An 18,975-nucleotide genomic window follows, 5' to 3' on the forward strand; every position below is an offset into this window, starting at 1 on the left:
AAAAGAGAAGTTGAAAAATGATAACGACGAACGGTCTCTAACATTGTTTAAAAAACGTTTAAGGATAAATATTAGTTGAAACCATTATGTGAATGAGAGCAGATAAATTAAAGATCTAAGAAATGTTTATATAAGCAAAAATAAACGAGTCTATTGAAAAGGATAGGAAACTAGAAAAAGGCGAGAAAATGCAGGAGAAAGAAGAACCGATACTTGTGGATTTTTCGGGTACGATTCAACCTTACGTCACTCAAGTACGTCGTTTTGCCAGGTAAACTTTATAATCTGGTCCTGTCCGATATCGGAAATAGGGTTAGAAAGAAAGACAGAGCGAGAGCGAGAGAGAGAGAGAGAGAGAGAGTCGACTAGCAATAAGCATTAGCATTGTGAATTTGGCCACCGCCTGATCCTCAACCCCCTTTAATCGACCTCCATTAACGATCCTCGATCAAGTGCCGTTCGTTAGGTTGTGTCCAGCAGGTCGGCGGATCACGAGAATTATCGAAATGGCAGGTGGTTTGAAAGAGAAGGATATTTAAATCTACGTCTCCGGCTGTGTAGCCTAGAGTCACGTATACAAAATGAGCACTTTGTCAGCTTCTAATTTCGACCAGTGAGAATAATCGTTACCTTTTTTTTTAAAGGAAGCTTTCTGTGTACGCGCGTGTGCGTCTGTGCTTTATACGATGCACCACGCAGAGTAGAAGGTGGTGAGTGATATTCTTGAATGGTGGATCGTTTTCACGCGAATGTTTCATGTGTGGTGATTAGTAAAGTAGAGTGAATAATAAATAATTATTTTATTGCAATTATCGAGGCTTTTAGTTGGGATGTGAGATTTTTTAAATATGTAAGGATAAGGATTACTATCATTGCCAATTATTATACTTGAAATTTGTCCGATTAGAACAAATAAGCGACAAAACTTAATTCCAACACCAAGAATAATGCTTCTATTTTGTTAGAAATTCCCGGTAAGTAACTATTATATAAAAGGACGCGATTTCGCGACGAACACCCTATAGATAAAATTCCGTGGATACGCGTCGCGGCGGTCTGCTCTATCGGTAAACGGGAGCTCGAAAAATTATAGAGGCAAGGGAAAAGCCAGCCGGTGGCCTCGGCAGCATTTCTGGCAAGAAGGATCGATCGATCGGCTTCGTGCGGTCGCTAGCTTTCTTTCATACCCCGCCCCCGTTTCTCTTAACGGAGAGGATCTGTCCTTCTCTTTTATCTCGCGTTATCTTCATTTCAAGTCTCGCTTCTGCGGTGTCTCTAGCATCTCCGATAGATGAAATCGTTTTGTTTCGTTCCCTCTTCGAACCGGCGACGACGGTGAAGAAGAAGCAGCCGAGTCAGAGAGAGAGCCAACGGAAGACAGAGAGAGAACGCGGATAGAAGGTAACGAGAGAAGTTGGAAGGAGCCAATCTCAGAAATGAATATGACTCCTACAAAATTCACAGAACAATCCGCGAGTCGCTGAATGCGGCTTCTTGTTTATCTGTTTGTTTGCGCGCCTATTCCCGTTCTCATTTATATGCACGCGCCTCGCAGCCCGGCAGCAACGTGTCGTTGGCCCATAAGCGTATAGTAGACGAACATGCTTGACGTATGTGACACTGAGTTCGTATGTTGGTCGCAGAATTCTGATGTACGAACACGATTGAACTTTTCTTGATAAAAAGGGGACTAATGGAATTAATTAGATGAAGGATTTCACGAATTCAGTACGCTTCAATAAATTCTAAAATCATTGAACGAGCCCCAAGCGCGCGGCGGGTACAGAACACGTCCAGACGGAAAAGGGAAAACGCGCAAAATGAATCCGTGGACGAGAAAGCACGCGACCAGCCGCGCGGAGAGGCCACGTCCCCGCGGGAGAAAAAACTCCCTGCCCTCGCCTCTCGCCAATTCTTTCCTACGATTTGTTTCTTTACTTTCATCCACCACCGGACCCCTTTTCTTCTCCTTTTGTCTCCCGCCATTGACATCCAGAGGAATGCTGAAAGATGCATTGATGACGACGGTGCCGTTCTTCTTTTTGCCGCGTCACTACTGGCTCCCTGATGATTCGTTCTCGGCGATGGAAAACCGAGGAACGCGCATGCAACAGGACGACTGCGATCGGTTTCTTCTCTTTGTTCTACGGGCTACGATTTTTCCGCGGCTCGTTTACTCGAGAAACCCATGCGAAGCGGTCGACCCGGTTGCCTGCTTGTTCTCTCTACACCCTTCCTCGATTTCCGTGTACACGCACTTACCTATCTATTTTCATTGCGCCCCTATTCACTGTCGTCGTGTCTGATAGCTACGAAGAAACGTGATTCCGTGCGTTTTTCGTTTGCAACGTTTCATATAATTGTCAGATAGGAAGAAAAGAGGAAGATAAATGCAGGACAACGAAGAAAAGTATGTCATTGATCCCTACGCGTGTCGAATTAATGAGATGCGTCGAAGTTGAACGGTATCGCAGCTTTCTCAATCGGAGTTTACGTATTTTTTCTTCCATCAGGTCAAAAGAACTACAGTGGATGATTAAATCATAATTTCGATATTTAAAAAATTATAGTTATAGAAAAAAGAACTGATTATTCGCGTAAATAAGATATAGTTTACAATCAATTTCGTATTCTACTCCCTTCTATAGCTGAATACTGCAATTTTATCGAAATAAAAGGAGACCCCTTGGTCAACAGTAAATATTGCAGGCGAATGCCATCCAAAGGTTAACGTCAAAATCCAAACGTTAATTTTTACGTTTGGAAGGTTTCAACGACAAGTCGTACAAGTGCACGATATCATCAATAGGCACAGCTCCATCCAGAGTCGTCTATAGATCAATTTCTTCGATCTTTCAAACGGAACGGAACACTGAAACTGCTGCTTCGTCATTTTACGGTCGGCTAACAATAAGGCACTACAGCTTGATTTGATCCACTTCGCGAAACCCGCGTACGCATGTTCCACGAATGCGCCGCGAATCGTCGCGATACACGAGAGTGGAACGATTTTCGCGTAGCGATTGCGTGGATGAATACAGTTCTATCTCCTGGTGGAACGATCACGATTTGATAAGTGCATCAGAGTTTTATATCTAAACGGTTGTGCAACCATAAAACCGTACCATCGATATTACGTTGAGGCTGTACGCATGGGGGGGGGGGGGGGGGGGGGATAAAAGTAGCGTTTGTCACGCCTGAGTGTATCAAGACACACTTTGGGAGATGAGATGGATAGAATAATGAAAAGCGCAATGAATAGATTGGTAGGAAAAAAATTGATAAGGTGTTGAATGGACAGAGGCAAATATGAAGAAAAATTGTTGTTTATCAAATAAATGATTGGGTGAACACAATGATTAGGTGAACTATGCCTGAGACCATGAGGGGGGCGGGGGGCACAGCGTCCCGAGTAGAAAAGAGATTAAAAAGGCTACCAAACTCGTAGACTCGAACGAAAAAAAAGAACCAAGCACCGTCCTCTCAAAGCAAAGGAGAACCCTGAGGGGTGAACTAAGAGTATCCGTCCAAGATACACGTGAACAACGTATCCGAGACTATCCGAGTTGAATCGAAGAGAAAAAGCTTTAGGGTACTAGCACTTGGCTCGTCCTCCACATCGACAGCTTCCCAGTGAAGGGTACAAAAAGGAGGCGGAAGTGCAGCGGGTCGAGAGAAGAGCAATCGTGTATGGCGAACATCGAAAAGAGAGAGGATCAGCGAACGTACGAACGTAAGTGTGCATACGTAGCTAGGGAACCTCTCGACTGAATGGAACGCGGGTTGTACAGTGGTATAATGCCACGTAGGGAGCGGAAGGAGAACGGAGGAGGCACTCGCGGCGGTGGACACTTGTGGATAAAGTAAGTAAATAGAATATCGAGGCGAAACGGTATCGGGACACGGTTGCGTTGTGGGTGCCACGCACTTTTTGTCTAGCAGGAAAACGGAGAAATAAAAAGAGGGTAATAGGAAATAAAGAGAAAGGGGTGGGCGTCGCGAGGGAAAATACAAGGTGGATCGTGTCAAGCGTGGTAGTAACAACTGATACACAACTAGCTGTAGTTAGCTGGCGGCGATTGGTCGGTCGACCCAAAAAGGGTTGGATTTTCGAGAGCGCAACGCGACGTGAAGGGTGGAGCACTCGAGGACGCTCGAGAACCGCTCAAGCTTCTAGTTGCAGCGGCGTATGTGCTACCCGTGGGTTTTCTACGATTCTCTGGGACCGAATTCAGTGGTATGGCGGTGAGAAGGGGCGGGAGAGAGAATCGAGGAAGGGGTAAGGAAAGGAGCAGAGAAGGGATCAAGCGGGAGTAAAAGCTGGAGCCACCGGGAACACACGCTAGTATCGCACACGCTCGACTTTACTGGTTTACTCGGCTCGAGTGCACTTTTTTCTCCTCTCTCTCTCTCTCTGCTCTTCCCTTCTTTACTCACGACGCGGCTAGGAGAGAAGACGAGACCCAGCGGCAAGCCTCGAGCCTTGTTTCCCACAAGCTCCAATCTCGAAAGCTTGTTAGTGAGATTCGCCATTTTTCCCAATCCCCTCTTCATTCCTCCCTCTCGAGCGATTGGGGCACCCTCCTATGTCCCTACTTCGTGTCCATACACGCATGTAATATACCTCTTGTACATCGCCTCCATGTCCTGGCCCCCTTTTTCCTGGTTTTCAGAAAGAGGGAGAGAGGGAGGGAGGGAGGGAGGGAGGGACAGAGAGAGAGAGAGAGAGAGAGAGAGAGAGAGAGAGAGAGAGAGAGAGAGAGAGAGCAGGAGTTAGAAGTATGCTTGTACTTTAAATTGTACTACGTCCATCATAATTTATTGTGTGCATAAAGGATTAAATATTTTTATGATTCTTTTTTATAAATGGAACTCTAACTTTTTTTCATGCGCTGGTAGTGATATTAAATCGTGCTCATGTAAATATATTCTTTGTTCCTCTTTATATTTCTTTCCCTCCATTTTTCCTTTTCCCTGTTTTATCGTACATTTTTGTTTGTCCCACCTACACCTCATGTTTTTAAATAATCAGTTTGCAGTACTCGGCTGAGATTCATGCTCTGCTTGGGTTCTCTTCGTTTCTGCAGATTTTCTCCTTGATTTCACCCCTACGCGTCACGCCCCAGTTACCGCGATTCTACTCGACATCCTATTCCTCTACTTCCAGGTTCTCCAGCCTTTGACCGAAATAATACACGGGCAACGTACAGCGATCGAAAGGTAGGATCGACAGTCAGAAACGGAACAGCGAGAAGGGCTGGAGACCCGACGAATCATATGATGAGAGCGGGGCTGAAAAAAGGCACATGAGCGAAATGAAAAAGGAAATGGAACGGGGAAAATGGGGAACTGGAGGAACACGTAGGATCATTTCTATTTTCTCTCTCTCTCTCTCTTTCTTTTTGTTTTTGTTTGTTCTACCCTTTCTTTCGCATTTTCTCGTGCTCCAACCGATTGGTGCGGTATAGACGGTTCAACAAAGAGACCCGGAGGATCGTGAAGCGACCACGATCGATCCACCATCTCGTCCGCCTCCTACTTTTCTTCTACTCCCGTTCGACCGTGAGTCACGGTGAACGAAACGAACGGAAATCACCTTGCCATGAAAAAAAAAGGGCCACCCCATGGAGGGCCGACGTGTACGCACCACGTAATGGCCTCCTCCGACAGAGCCCTCGAGGCCTCCGCCACCTATATATCTATCTACATGCATGCTCGACCAGCCGCCTATATAGGATCAGTCCGACATGGAAAAGGTCATTTTGTCTGACGAATGTGCCCTGCTTTCTTCTACCACCGTTATTCTTCCACCGTGGGCTTTGTGCATGCTCTACGAGTAATATGTCGGTCGATCACCGAACGGAGAAATTGGCTGGATTGTTTAGTAAAAATCTCTGCCCCGGGGCGAAGGTTAGCGAATATGTGTTTCTCATATGACAAAATCAGAAATTTTCTGGGGCAGAATACGGGAAAGTATCCAGTCTAGTTAACAAGTTTGAAAACATTTGTTATCGGTGAAATAACGAATACAAGTTGCAGGTACAACAAAAATGATTAAGAAACCAAAGTATTCGACATCGAACCATAATCCACGGACAGCTATTAAAGAAAAATCTGGGGCCAGTCAATTGCTTGGAAAGAACGGCGATACCTACCTTGCCTATCGGCCAAGAGAGAAATTCATATTTACTTATCGCGTGAACAAGCAATACCCGGAAAGGGTAGGAGGCCGTGGAAAAAAGGTCCTAACTTTTACCTGGCTGCCAGCAGCTTTCCCATAATACTCGACGAAGGAAGAAAGGAGGAACAAATCGGTACGGATACCCACCCAGGTTTCGACTATCGCGACCGAGTCAGGCCAAATGGGGGCTGGAAAAGAACTTGAGTAGCCCGTGGAAGCTTCGAACCGAATACCATCGGATCGTTCGTCTATGAAAATCTCATTCATCGAACTCTCCGATGGGATCTCTCGTTAGGCTTATTCCGAGGAGATCACTCGTCACGTCGAGCGGAAAAGCACTCGTCTGAGATCATAGGACAGGTCGAGATCTAAACGTGAAAGAAATTCTTGGTATTAAAGAAACGAATACTTTCGAAATCAGGTGAAATTGTTATGCGGTCACTAATTAATTCGCAAACACGAGCTATGCGCATCACTGTTAACGTCGAGTGAAAGGGATAAACAAATGTACGTGTCTATAAATATTCGTCAGCAGATTTATTTTCACAGCGCGTTAGGGATAAAAGTTCATCTGTGACGTTAGAAATATAATTGTTGCGCTTAGGTCCCATCTACTTATTTGCTATCCCTTCTTTCCATCGATAAAAGCTGTATCATATCGGTAATAATTAATGTGTACTATTTTACGCCCGCTAATACGAACCTTTTGTTCGATTTTCTTGTTACGTTGATGTATCGCGCAATTATACTTATAAGTGTGCATTAACCGATTATTGCTCACCGCGGACGGATACAAATTGATGCTTCTGAGCTACAAACAGCATTCAACGTGTCTCCCACTTTTTATTAAATCTTTTTAGGTGGTTCGGAATTTAAATAAGAAAAAGACAAAACTCAGAGAAACTAATCGACTCATCATCAACCCCAAAATGAAAAAAACAGAATTAAAATCTGTGAGAGTAAATTTACTCATCCATCTCATTAAAAGAAAAAAAAAAGGATGAAAAGATTCATTCGCTCCCCCTGATAAAAGGAATATCTATTGGAAAGAAATTGAAAGGAATAAAATTTGCCAATTTTCACTCCTAATGGTGGAGATCGAGAAAAAAAGAGACAAAAGACCAACCAGAAAGAGGGTCCTACGTGTCAAATAAATGCGTACGCGGAATTACAAGCGGCATCATTACACACGAGAAGTAGGGTGTCTACTAACTTGTCCATTAATATTAAAGAAGCGAGGTGGTGCAGCCGCGTGAGGGTTACAGAACGCGGTTAGAATGCACGAGGATAGATTTGGCGTCGCAAATCGCTTATTAAGCACACGTTCGCATGTATGTATAATGCGTATCTGGTAGATTATGCGTTCGTGACCTCTTTCAATCGTAAATAAAGGAGCAGCGGGTTTTGAGAAAGTTATTAGCAAGGTGGTTGATTCTACGCATGTTGCACGAACTGCATCCCTTTTGAAATATATTGACGTTTCCGCGATTTTAATAACTTAACAATGGCTACATCAGTGCAATTGGTATTGTTCGCAAAAACGGGAGACATAAAGGTGTTGCGTTGTTACACGCAAATATGAGGTGCTAAATTGTACGTAATCGTTCAATTTCCTTGCCAAGCAATTATCTGCCTATTAAAAATGGAATAAGAGAGGGTGGATTATCATGTACGGAAAAGAATATCGATTGAAGCATACTTTCATGTGGCTAACCTCTAGATAAAAATAGATCTCGAATAATTCAAGGGGTGATTAATGAGCTGACCTTTGGAAAAGTATGTCACAGGTAATAAGTAACCGCGTCACGTAGCTAATAAAAGGAAAAGTTTTAAAAAAGTTTAAAAGTTGGGCCTATCGAACTCGATTCAAAACAATTTTTCTTCATTTCCTACAAATAACCCTTCGAACGCACTTGGTAATGAACTTAATCGACAATAATCATACCCACATATACGCGACAAAATGATATTTTCAAACGTAACGGTAACTTTATTACTTTCGATATAAAAGTAAATGTTTGGAGTTAATTCGCTGCACGGTGCTAGTAAGATTCGATCACCTATAAAATTTAAGATTAGGGACACCGTCGAACGTATCCAGATCGAGGCGAAATTGACAAATATATGAACATCAATGACCGAAAGAAAATAAATTTTCAATGCGAATACAATCGTGAACGTTTAAACGCGAACGACAACGAGACAGAGAAATTTTCAATGGGTAATTAAAAGAATCTTCATGCATTTGGCAGGTGGTTAAGCATTCGACGAAACATCCACGGCCGCGTATGACGGTGTATCAGGGTACAGGGAGAGAAATGGATGATGCAGCACGTGGGCCGCGATCTTTTCGAAATAATTTAGGGGACGGGATCTCCCCGTAGTCGGTGCGCGTATATACACGCATCTGCATGGAGTTATTTATGATGGATTAGGCAGGGATTTAAGCCACGACTAATTTATGTCAGGCCGCGGGATCGTCGACTCTCGACGATTTTCTCCGCCCCTCACGGGAACCGGACAGAGCATAAACTCACCACCGTGAAATATCTAAGCTGACCGGAACTACTCTAATCTTGGACTGCGAGCGAATATCTTGAAGAAAACGAATGAAGAATCGCTCTGTGTATATGTCGAGATTAAGGTTGCTCCATTTTTACATAAACCCCCTTCTACACGCTATGTTTAACGATACAGTGCTCTCTCGAGAGCAACGAGATTTATTCAGCACACCTCTATTCTTTTATCTTGACGAATAAAAGTGCACACTCTTCTATAAGCATTATATTCAAATTTAAAATGAAAAAAAAATGAAACGGTCTGTGGACCGACTGCTCGCACGCAGTCCAGTGTGCCGTACTGGTTCATCTCGCGCAATGTCAATCTCGCGGCATTCGCTGCGCGAAAAGTCCAACCCCGTCCTGTCTGGGCTTTCCACGAACAGCCCGGATCGGACATGAAATTTAACATGAATAGAGAAGGAGTATGGCGGCGACAACGACTTGACTCTGTGCACCCTTCCCCGCGTCGTCGTGTGCGTCCCCTGTATTATTCAGACCGCCATTATTGGACCCCTTGGTCCGACTGTGCGACACGCTCTCGCCCCCGCGGGACAACGCAATTGCATCTGTTCGGAATGAGAGTGGCCAGAGAGCGAAGGAGAGAAAAAGCACGGGGGAGGGAGAGGGGGAAAGAGAGAGAATAGAAGAGAGGGTGGATGGTGGTTGGCCATGACTCGGAGACACCCGTATAAGGAAGGAGAAACACGGATCGGCCGTTTAACCCCTCGCAAGCCCTGTTTCGGATCTAGTTACTTAAGTTCGCCACGGATAAAAGGAGAGAGAGCCTGTAATTTATGACCAGCGGTGATACCGTCTGAGGGGGTAAGAAACGGGGGAGGACGGAATAAAAATGAGACAACGCTCGACGAAGGAAGAAGGCGAGCAGAGGTGAAAGGGATGAGGATGGAGCGGATTGCACACGGAAGTGGTCGTTACGAGTTTGATAATATTCCCCGTAACTTCGATATTTCCGATACTTCCTTTGACGTTAAAAAAATGTAACTTTTCTTCCGTCCAATAACTACTATCCCTATTTGTATTTTGTAACTGTAATCATGTTGCTTAAATATTGTTAATCGGCAATTTTCGTTGATATTAAAACTAAATTTACTATCTTAAGAATTAGTAAAAATAGAAGGATAACAGAATGAAAGTATATTATGCAGATGCTATTTGAGGAATAACCACAAGTTGTGTTCCTCATCGTAAACAGTAGATATTGGCACAACTATTCTCTATAGACATACCCTGGCAAGCTATACGACAGGTTAGCGGAACAGGAAGTGTAGCTGAGAAAAAGAGTGATCTATGGCCAAAGATAAACCATGCGTTCAACAAGTGTGCCTTGTCGATACTCTCGTAGCTGCCTCCACTATTCCTACTGACTGCGCCAATTTTCCTTTTTTATCGCCGCTTTCTTTCTTTGTCAGGAAGTGCTTTATGTAATTTTACCATAATACTTAGTAACAAGCTCGCAAGATATAATAAGCACATAGAGACCTGGTAAACGCATAAACAAATCGATCTGGAACCTTTATTAAAATTAATAACGAAAAGAAATTAATAACGGATTACTTTTATACATATGTATAAACACTTTGGATTACGAACATGGAAAATTTATATGCTACTGCAAGGAAAAAGACTCTAACGCATCTACATCGTCACCGATGATTCACGGTAGAACTGAAGTGACTAAAAACTAACTGTTACGCATTAGTTATGTTTACATTAAAATAGAAATATCAGAAACTTGACTACATCAATTGAATTAACGATAAAGAGACGGCAATCGAACCGAAGAAACGAACGAGAGGCTTGGTGGTCATCGACCCGTTATTTCGCTCGAGTTTTCCGATCAGTTGTTACTGCGAAACAATGGTTGCGGTTCACCGCGATATTTTTCTCGTTTTTCTGACTGTTTGCACGTCCGGCACGCCACGGCTAATTATTTCTATAAGAACGCACATTTCGGCTCGTAATTAACCGGCCGCGTACCGGCCGGCCGGTATTGACTTAGGAGCAGGGCGAGTTTATCGAGGCTAGTGGCACACGAAACGTTTTAATTACGTTGTTTGGAGGCGCGCTGGCCTCAGCTCTTCTCGTAGACCTGATATTTTCCGCCGCGATGGCTCGTCCTAAACGGACCAGCAAAATTGAAGCCGTTAGAAATTAACGCGTCCGGTTCCGTGCTGCTGACGAGATCGCTTACCTTCGACTAGAAATCTACGGCTTTAACCCTTTCCACTTGAGATCCTTTTAGATATGTATAATGCCTCTATCCCGCTGTATCCACAAGGTGTACCTTTGGTGGTAATTTTTTCAAATAACGAATAGTTGAACAAATAATACCGTTTTTAATGTAATAATTACCATTTTTGGTCCAAGCTACGGATATACTTGATGTAATACAAGGTAGCTTGGCGTGTAAAGTAGGGGAAAAACAGCGAGAGGCCGCAAAATGTGGCCAGGTACGTTGTATCGCAATTTTCGCGGATTTTTTGCGTTGGCGAACGAGTCCTGCGGCGTCGTTAAGAGAATGGATTCCGTGGCGGTAACCGCGGCGTGTCAAAGGAAATTACGAATCGCTGAAACGACGTACGGTGTGACGGCGACGTGCCGTCGCGTACGCACGCCTAATGGACTCCCTTTTCTCTGTCGTTCGATGGCGCGCAAACGGGTTTCAACGCAGAACGAGTTTCATAGAGCCTTCATTGAAATCCGACAGTTAACGTCCTTCTTGTAATTATCGTAATCATGCCTTCTCGATTCCTCGACAATTTTTTTCCAATTTCTTGGTAGAATGGTTAATTTTCGTCGTTCAATCTTTGACCCTAACCACGTAACTACGTGGACTGAAGTTTAACGGACATTACTTCCGCAACGTAACTTTACCAGGAAAGAATTCGTTTTTAAGGTTTTGTGCATGAAGTCGTCCGAATTGTTTAGAACCGAAAGAACGAAAACAATAGAAATAAGAATGGGCATGTTAAGTACTGTACGTAAATGTATATTTCTTTAGTCTTAAATCTTTCCTCTAACCCGATGACTCGGCGTTGAAAGACAATTATAAATAATAAAAGGAAGACGGTGTAACGTGTCGAAACACACCGAGGCATGCTGCTGAGGGAGAAAGAGAGAAACGAGCAGAATAATGGTTTCACACGTAATGAGAGAAGTAACGAGTTTCAAACGCTGGAAGCGTGGCTGATGCCGAAGAAAGGTAAAAGGAAAGAAGGGAATTGTAGCAACGATGGTGAGCAAGAAGGGAGAAAGAGAGGTAAACAAGAAGGAAAACGATAAGAGAAAACGAAGGAAGTAAGAGACGAAGTTAATGTCGTAACCCCCACCGAGAGCCAGCCTCTTCGTTATGACAATATATCTGGGTTCCGAAGGAAACATTGGCCGAGAAGTCCTGAAGGCATGCCCCGAGAGCTAGCGGCGGCCTCCTTTGTCGGAGATTCCTCGAGGAGACCGCAGCCTGTCCCCACTTCCTACGCGCCAGTCCACGTAAAACGAGGAGTAAGTATAGACTCACCAAACAAAAGAGTACGCTATTAGGTTTTTGTTCCGTTCCACGTTCCGGGACACCTTTTGCGTTTGAAAATCCGCCCCGCGTTTACCTTATCGCATTTCGATTGGTTGGACTCGATATATGGTAGGTATATATCGTCGTCGTGTTCGCATTGGGACGTTAGAGTAGGTTACGCTCTTCAAACGGTATATCTAGATGATTGGAGAACGTGAATCGACGTCGCGATCTTAATTGCCTCGCTTGGCAACCAACCTTTGCACCAACTGATTGGACTATAGGATAGGATAGGTGGTTGGATAAAAAGATCGGACAGCGCTTCCTCGACCACAATTCGTAGAAAATGAAGACACTTGATCTTTAAGAGACTCCCGATCGCTTTTTGCTCGGAGATGTTAAAGATCCCGCATACATGTATTATATGCCTGCAGCGTTACTTAACCGGTACACTGATTTTTGCAACGAATTACGCTCGCCTGGAGAAGCAAGGAACGATGAACTTTTTTTATTTGACTGTCGACGGGCTGGCAAGATTTAATTATGGGAACGGAGTATCCAGTTGGAACATTTTGGTAGTTTTTACTAGTGTATTGAAATGTTTTTTTATTGTTGACGACATTACTATCGATGGAAGACACTTGGAAATTTTGCTACGACAGAAACGTCTGATGCAGAAAAATATCCGTTAAAACGGTGAATAATTATCATTGAATGTGGCGAATGAAAGAAAATGAGAGTACAGCGGTTAAAAAAGTGAACGAGAGCCTATATGACGTTCAATAAACCGACCGCCAGTCGGTGTTTTGTTTGTGGAAACTTATTTTCGTCCCTCTTTCGGAACTTATTAATCAAACAACGAATCCAAACACCCTTATCGGATCTTGCGAAAGCAAATGTTCGTAATATCCGCCAGACAACCATCGTGTCTGTTTCCATTACTTTTCCGCCAAAGGCAGAGGACGGTTCTCGCGGGGGAACCTGTTATCGACAATGCTACCCGTTTTTACGAGACACGAAGCTTTTATACATGTGTATACACCTACGTTTTTTCGGTAGATTCTACGGTAACCTTATAAAAATAATATCATACAATGGATAAGGGGATGGAGGGGGTCAAAATGACAGACGAGGACAATTTTAACCGCATCTTACAACAGTGAACGACAGTTTCGTATGTCTATAACGTGATCCTACCATCCTGGAAAACATCGTCTTCGACTTTATCCTGCTATTGAATCTTGTAAGAAGAGGTAGAGTTTAGGGTTCGACGGGGTTTTCCTAGCGACGCGTTGGAAGGCAATTCGTCGACGTAAGAGCGTCGATCGGATCTACAGAAAGGTAGGTCGTTTGCTCGAGTTACGAGCGTGCGTTAAACCAAAGGAAACTCTTCTTTTCCATAGGGTGAACTTACAACGGTCAAGGCGACCGTTGTACGGTTAAATAAAAACTCGCGAAATAAAGCAATGACCTGAGAGAGAGAAGCAGATCGACGTTCAACAGAGGTGACCGAGCATTTTATCGACAGAACGTGTACGTGGAAAGGAAGGTCGCCACTTTCGTTTGGTCGTTAATACGAATTTTAATCGCTCGTCGTAAAGAGGTTGCGCGTGCAACAACATAGATATAACACGTGGGGCATTTCGAGGGGATTCGCGCGTTCGAGCAATAAAGATGCTTTTATTAAATCTTGCCGTTACTGGTCGATGCTCTTGCCCCGTCTTATCTTCCTCCCCCGCTTCTGTTCCTACGCCGCACTAAAAACCTTGATGGTTTACGACACACCGTTCGTCCTGTGCCCGTTTATGGTGATCGTGACGACTGAAAGGACAGCGCCGATGTATCCCACCCGGTGATATCGTTTCCGTTCTATGACGCGGATTACTTTGCCGGCGCATTTAGACGCGAACAGACGCTCTTAATATTAAACTGGTTTGTTTAATGCGACATTGGTACCATTTTTTTGCCATACCGTTAAACAGCGTGGCACAGACGCGAACATAACAGTATAGCACAATGTAAAGCCGCGAATGCTCGTTATATCGTGTTTAATTACGTTAGACAGACAACTTTTTGAACGAAAAACTAGTCTACTTTTGATTGATATTCGATGAATTAATTATCGGTGAATCTAGTGTTCGCAAGAACCTTACTGGATGCGTCTGTACTATGTACCCTCTCTCCGTCATCCACTCTGATAAATATTAGGTAACTGATAGAATCATGCATACATCGATAAATATTATAATAAACAATAGATTATTTTTAAATTAACTTGTCCGCAAACAAATATTTTCCGCACAAGTCGACATTTTTTTTAATCACCGTGTACATATATTGTCCATTTATCTTTCGTATTCATAACAATCTAAATAACACGCTACGCAAAGGAATACGTTAATATTGCCAGGCAACATTGAACTTTCTAACAATGCTAATGACATTCGGCCGCGAAACGTGTTTCAATAACAGGCACTGAACGCAGCATCTGTGACAACGGTGATCGCCGCCGGTAGCGGATCCGTATGAACGACGGTGGATTCATTTTAAGAGATCGCCGGAATGCGGTACGACGAGGCGAACACCGGAATCGTCGATGGGGCGGAAGAGGATATCGAGCAAGTAAATTCAACGACTATTTGTCCGTTAAATCGAGGCTAATAGGTGCGATTCAATGGGAATTATTAAGCGTGTGCAGTTCACGCGTCGCGTGTTCCCCGTCTTGGGCAAGATAAAGCGACAGGCGAAGAGGCGCGAGCTGTATACGCTATGCATATACATATACCGGAAGGCTGGTGCCGCCAGCGGGGCCGATTAATCGCCCGGGGAACCAGTTTGTCGAAAATAAAATCTGCTCAGTGGAATCGTTGCTTACCATAGGACGTCAACGTGGCTTTCTTGTTTTAAAAGTGTGCCCTGCAGGGGCGCGTCGACACCACCGGCGCGCTTCTCCGATGTATCCTTCCTACCAACGTATCATCGCTATCATCGGGGCTTCCCAGATCGTACATGCCACTCGCGCGCGTCCGATCGAAGGGGATTCGTCGTCTACAAGGCACTTTAGACTGGCTAATTTTACGTTTAGCTATCATATTTGCAATACTTGCAACCAAACATATCTTCACCGATCCCTACATATATATAGAGTTGTCTCCCTTTTCAAACATCGGCATCGCCAATGATAAATGATAATTACAATTCGGGGATATTAATTTAAAGATATCGTCTCACTTAAAGAAGAAACAACTGTTAGACGATATGTATAGTAGGGGTGATTTTCGTTCAACGTAAGTTTGATCGAGGATATGGAACGCGAGGAATATAAGTAAAATAACAATCAGGTGCAATATGTACGAACAATAGGTGAAACAATCTGTAGGAAACTGTCCTTCGAGTTGAACGTTTCGTCACCGTCTCCTCCGTACGTGCCTTTCTATGTACGGAAACATTCTCGCGCACCTTCACGCTTGCGAATATCCCGTGCGCTTCGCCGATGGTATGTTTCAAACGTTAAAATAAACATTTACGCTGCGGAAACCTATATCGTCGTCTCCGTAAAAATGCCGCCCGTAATCTTGCGTGCCGGCTGCCTATACGTTTCACGTTGAACTCGATCGGTTACGCGTGCGGCGTTCGTTACTTTCGACAACCTTTCTCTCTCTTTTCTTCTCTTGTATAAGATCTTGCAAAATATTCCCACTAAAGATAAGCTTTTATGCGTCTAAATGTACAAGTACCAGCTCGTTAATCATACTAAACAGGACCTCTGTTGGAGGGAAAAAATGGCTTTCATTACGGTAATAAGTTTCAAAAGATCAGCCGCGATAGTCATGGTAGAGCGACGATAATTAATTAGCAATTGCATCAAATGAAGTTACACATAAATGCACACTGTATACAGGGGAAACATTAGTCAGACGAATCAAAATCTGTCTCTGACGCAATCACCGGAATACATTTCGTTCAAGTACAGAGTAAATTACTTTTTGCGTTGATTTTGACCTATTACATAACATTATTGATACAGACACAGACCAACGTTCAGTGAGAAATAGTTCCGTCTAATACTGTCATTTCTCGTTGGAAAGCCATGTTCATGTGCATCTGATTGGTGCAAGCTTGCTACTCGCGGATGCAATAAAAAGGACATTCTTCATGGTCCATGCTAGGGACAAAAAAGAGGAACGATTATTCACGCACTAAAATTCACCACAATTCAAGGCCTCTCCGCCAAATACGCTTCTCGGATATGTATCAGGCAATTAAGAATCATGTAATTAGATTTAGGTTCGAGATAAAAAAGTTTTTGTATCGTTAACGCTGGCAAGGGAATCATGCTGTGGACCTAAGTCGGCAGCAAACAGGAACCAATCACGGTGATCTTCATACCTGATCGGTGCGAGTTTATTACTCGGTTCTTAAGCACGGATGCAATGTTATAAAATCAGCTGCTCAGAATCAGCAACACAGACCATACATGTGCAAGTTATGGATTATGAGAGAGACAGAAAAACCTTGGTATAACAAAGCGTTATGGAACCCAATTTTTATACAACATACACAAAGTCGGCTTCTTTGACGGGCACGCTGACGATAAACTTGTTCCAACTTGTACTGATAACGAATACAACTATTGTATTGTAATAATGGAATAAATCAGTCCAAGTTACGAAGTAAATAGTAATCAAGTAAATCAGTTACATACATATTAAGTTAGAAACCAACCAGCTTTACAGATTATAGGTAAAAATTCTATAACAAAAGTTGCTGTGTTCGAAAAGACATAGATTTGGATGATTCAAAAAACGTTTGACGTAACCTCGATCTTGAAAAAGTATGGTAAAAGCAATACTCTTTTGTGTAATCGCCAAAGGGTCATACTAAGAGGCCTGTTTAAATTATTCGCGGCACCGCATGACATGCGCACCTTCAAAGGAACAATACAAGAGAAAATTTCGAGGGCATATACATCCAGATCTTATCTGCAAGGTGGACATAAACAATTGTGTTATACAAACTCACCACCAGTTGGCCTGCACTCCGTTTTGCCACGCGACGAACAGCAATGGGATGAATAAGATGGTCGTCACGATGGGCCGCATCTTCAATTGCAATTCGATCGCTCACTGACTCTTGTAGATCCTTCGTTCGTCGTTCGATGGTGAAAAAAAAAAGAAAAGGCAAGCTTGTCAGCCGCTCCCGTTTCAGCCACGCATTCTTACGAGCATCGGTATCGATCGAGGATTCGCATCGACGGTTGATCCCGAGGCTGACAGATCGAGATCGAACGTTACTCGTGATCCGATCCGATCCCTGTCTAATATACCCAGTTCCAGAACACGACGGCTTTCTCTTTTTTTTTTTTTGTCCCTTCCTTTCGACCCTGTTTCCTCTTACATCTTTTCCATGCCAGAAAGATCACTAATCTCGTGAACTGATGCGCGAGTCCGTGGCGAAAAAGTCGCGATATTTTATCCCGGCTTGCACTTTTTACCACACGATGTCGCGAGCGGAACCGCGCTTTTTAAAGAGTGGCGGAATGCGCGGAATGTTCGACCGCTTTAGAGATAAAACACGGATACAGTGAAAATATTAGGTTGCGTCGCAGCGAAGTGGAATTGGAATTTAAGTTCGCGAACGCATTCTTTGACAAATAGAAGGAGCTCGTCTCGGAAATACAACGTCGACGCGAACACGACGACACTCCGTGAACGTTCGCGTACGTACTGTGGCTGGCAGTCACGAGGAAAAGGGCAACGGAGCTCCCTCGATGGGCGGGGCCTCCAGTCACTTGCATGTACGCTATTGGCTGTATCGTGGAAGAGCCACTGAGGCTCCACTCGCGTTAATTACTCATTTCGGCACTCTGTCTCGTAAGCTCGCTTGCTCGCTCGCGATTCGTGCTCCAACTGCGTTCGTTTCCGCGACTTTCTGGTCAAAAATACTGAAAAAAGAAACTAACAAGCATTTTCACAACAGAAGAGATAAATACAAGCCAATTAATTTCTGCTTTATAAAATCAATTCGATTTCATTGCGATAATCGACTTTATTTTGTGCATGATAATAGAAAAGGTTAGAAAAGCTAAAGAATGTTTGTCTAGATATTACACCGTGCACTTAGTTTTGTAATATCATCACTTTCCTCAACGCTAGAGACACTCATAAAACTACTACGCATACATATATTATGTATCAACTACGTATAAGTTTTACAAAAGTTCGCTTATAATAGATGTACTAATTGTTAAATGCGTGTCCTTCCGAAAGTATTGTTCACTCTAAGGAACTATGGGTTCAAATATTTGATATTTCTGCGCTTTCTATATGTATCCAATACAGATCCTGTCAATTACTGCTTTTCAATTACCAATTTATGCATGTACCTCTCTTTTCATTATCAATTTTATATGTAAATCACTTTTATTGTCAAGTTCGATGTTATTTATTTGTGGAACGATTTCCTTAAAATATCGGAAAATATTGTCGCATGACAATTACATTATTAATCGCATGCGTGTCTTATTGATATCGTTTACAAAGTAAACTTAGCTATTATACTATTATATGGCATATTCACTAATTTTTTCGTAACACATACACACACACACACAGACATACAAGTGGAGTTTTCAATGGAACAATTTTGCAGTAATGTATTAGATGAAACAGAAATTTCGACTGAAAATAATGGTGATGTTTTTA

At 43.2% G+C, this 18,975-nt stretch overlaps 1 protein-coding gene across 1 annotated transcript in view; it reads right to left on the reverse strand.

The window, feature by feature from the left end:
* The window catches only part of LOC143427893 (protein Wnt-4), a 45,989-nt gene extending 27,893 nt beyond the window's left edge, over window positions 1-18,096 (reverse strand). Inside the window, exons 1-2 of the mRNA XM_076902393.1 lie at window positions 17,995-18,096; window positions 17,294-17,413 (exon numbers count right to left, since the gene is read on the reverse strand). Coding sequence (XP_076758508.1) covers window positions 17,294-17,373 — 80 coding nt within the window. The 5' untranslated portion in view covers window positions 17,374-17,413; window positions 17,995-18,096. The remainder of the gene's footprint in view (window positions 1-17,293; window positions 17,414-17,994) is intronic.
* Window positions 18,097-18,975: the final 879 nt, after the last annotated feature.

This window comes from Xylocopa sonorina, chromosome 10, assembly GCF_050948175.1.
Source record: "Xylocopa sonorina isolate GNS202 chromosome 10, iyXylSono1_principal, whole genome shotgun sequence".
In the NCBI taxonomy this organism is placed as follows: domain Eukaryota; kingdom Metazoa; phylum Arthropoda; class Insecta; order Hymenoptera; family Apidae; genus Xylocopa; species Xylocopa sonorina.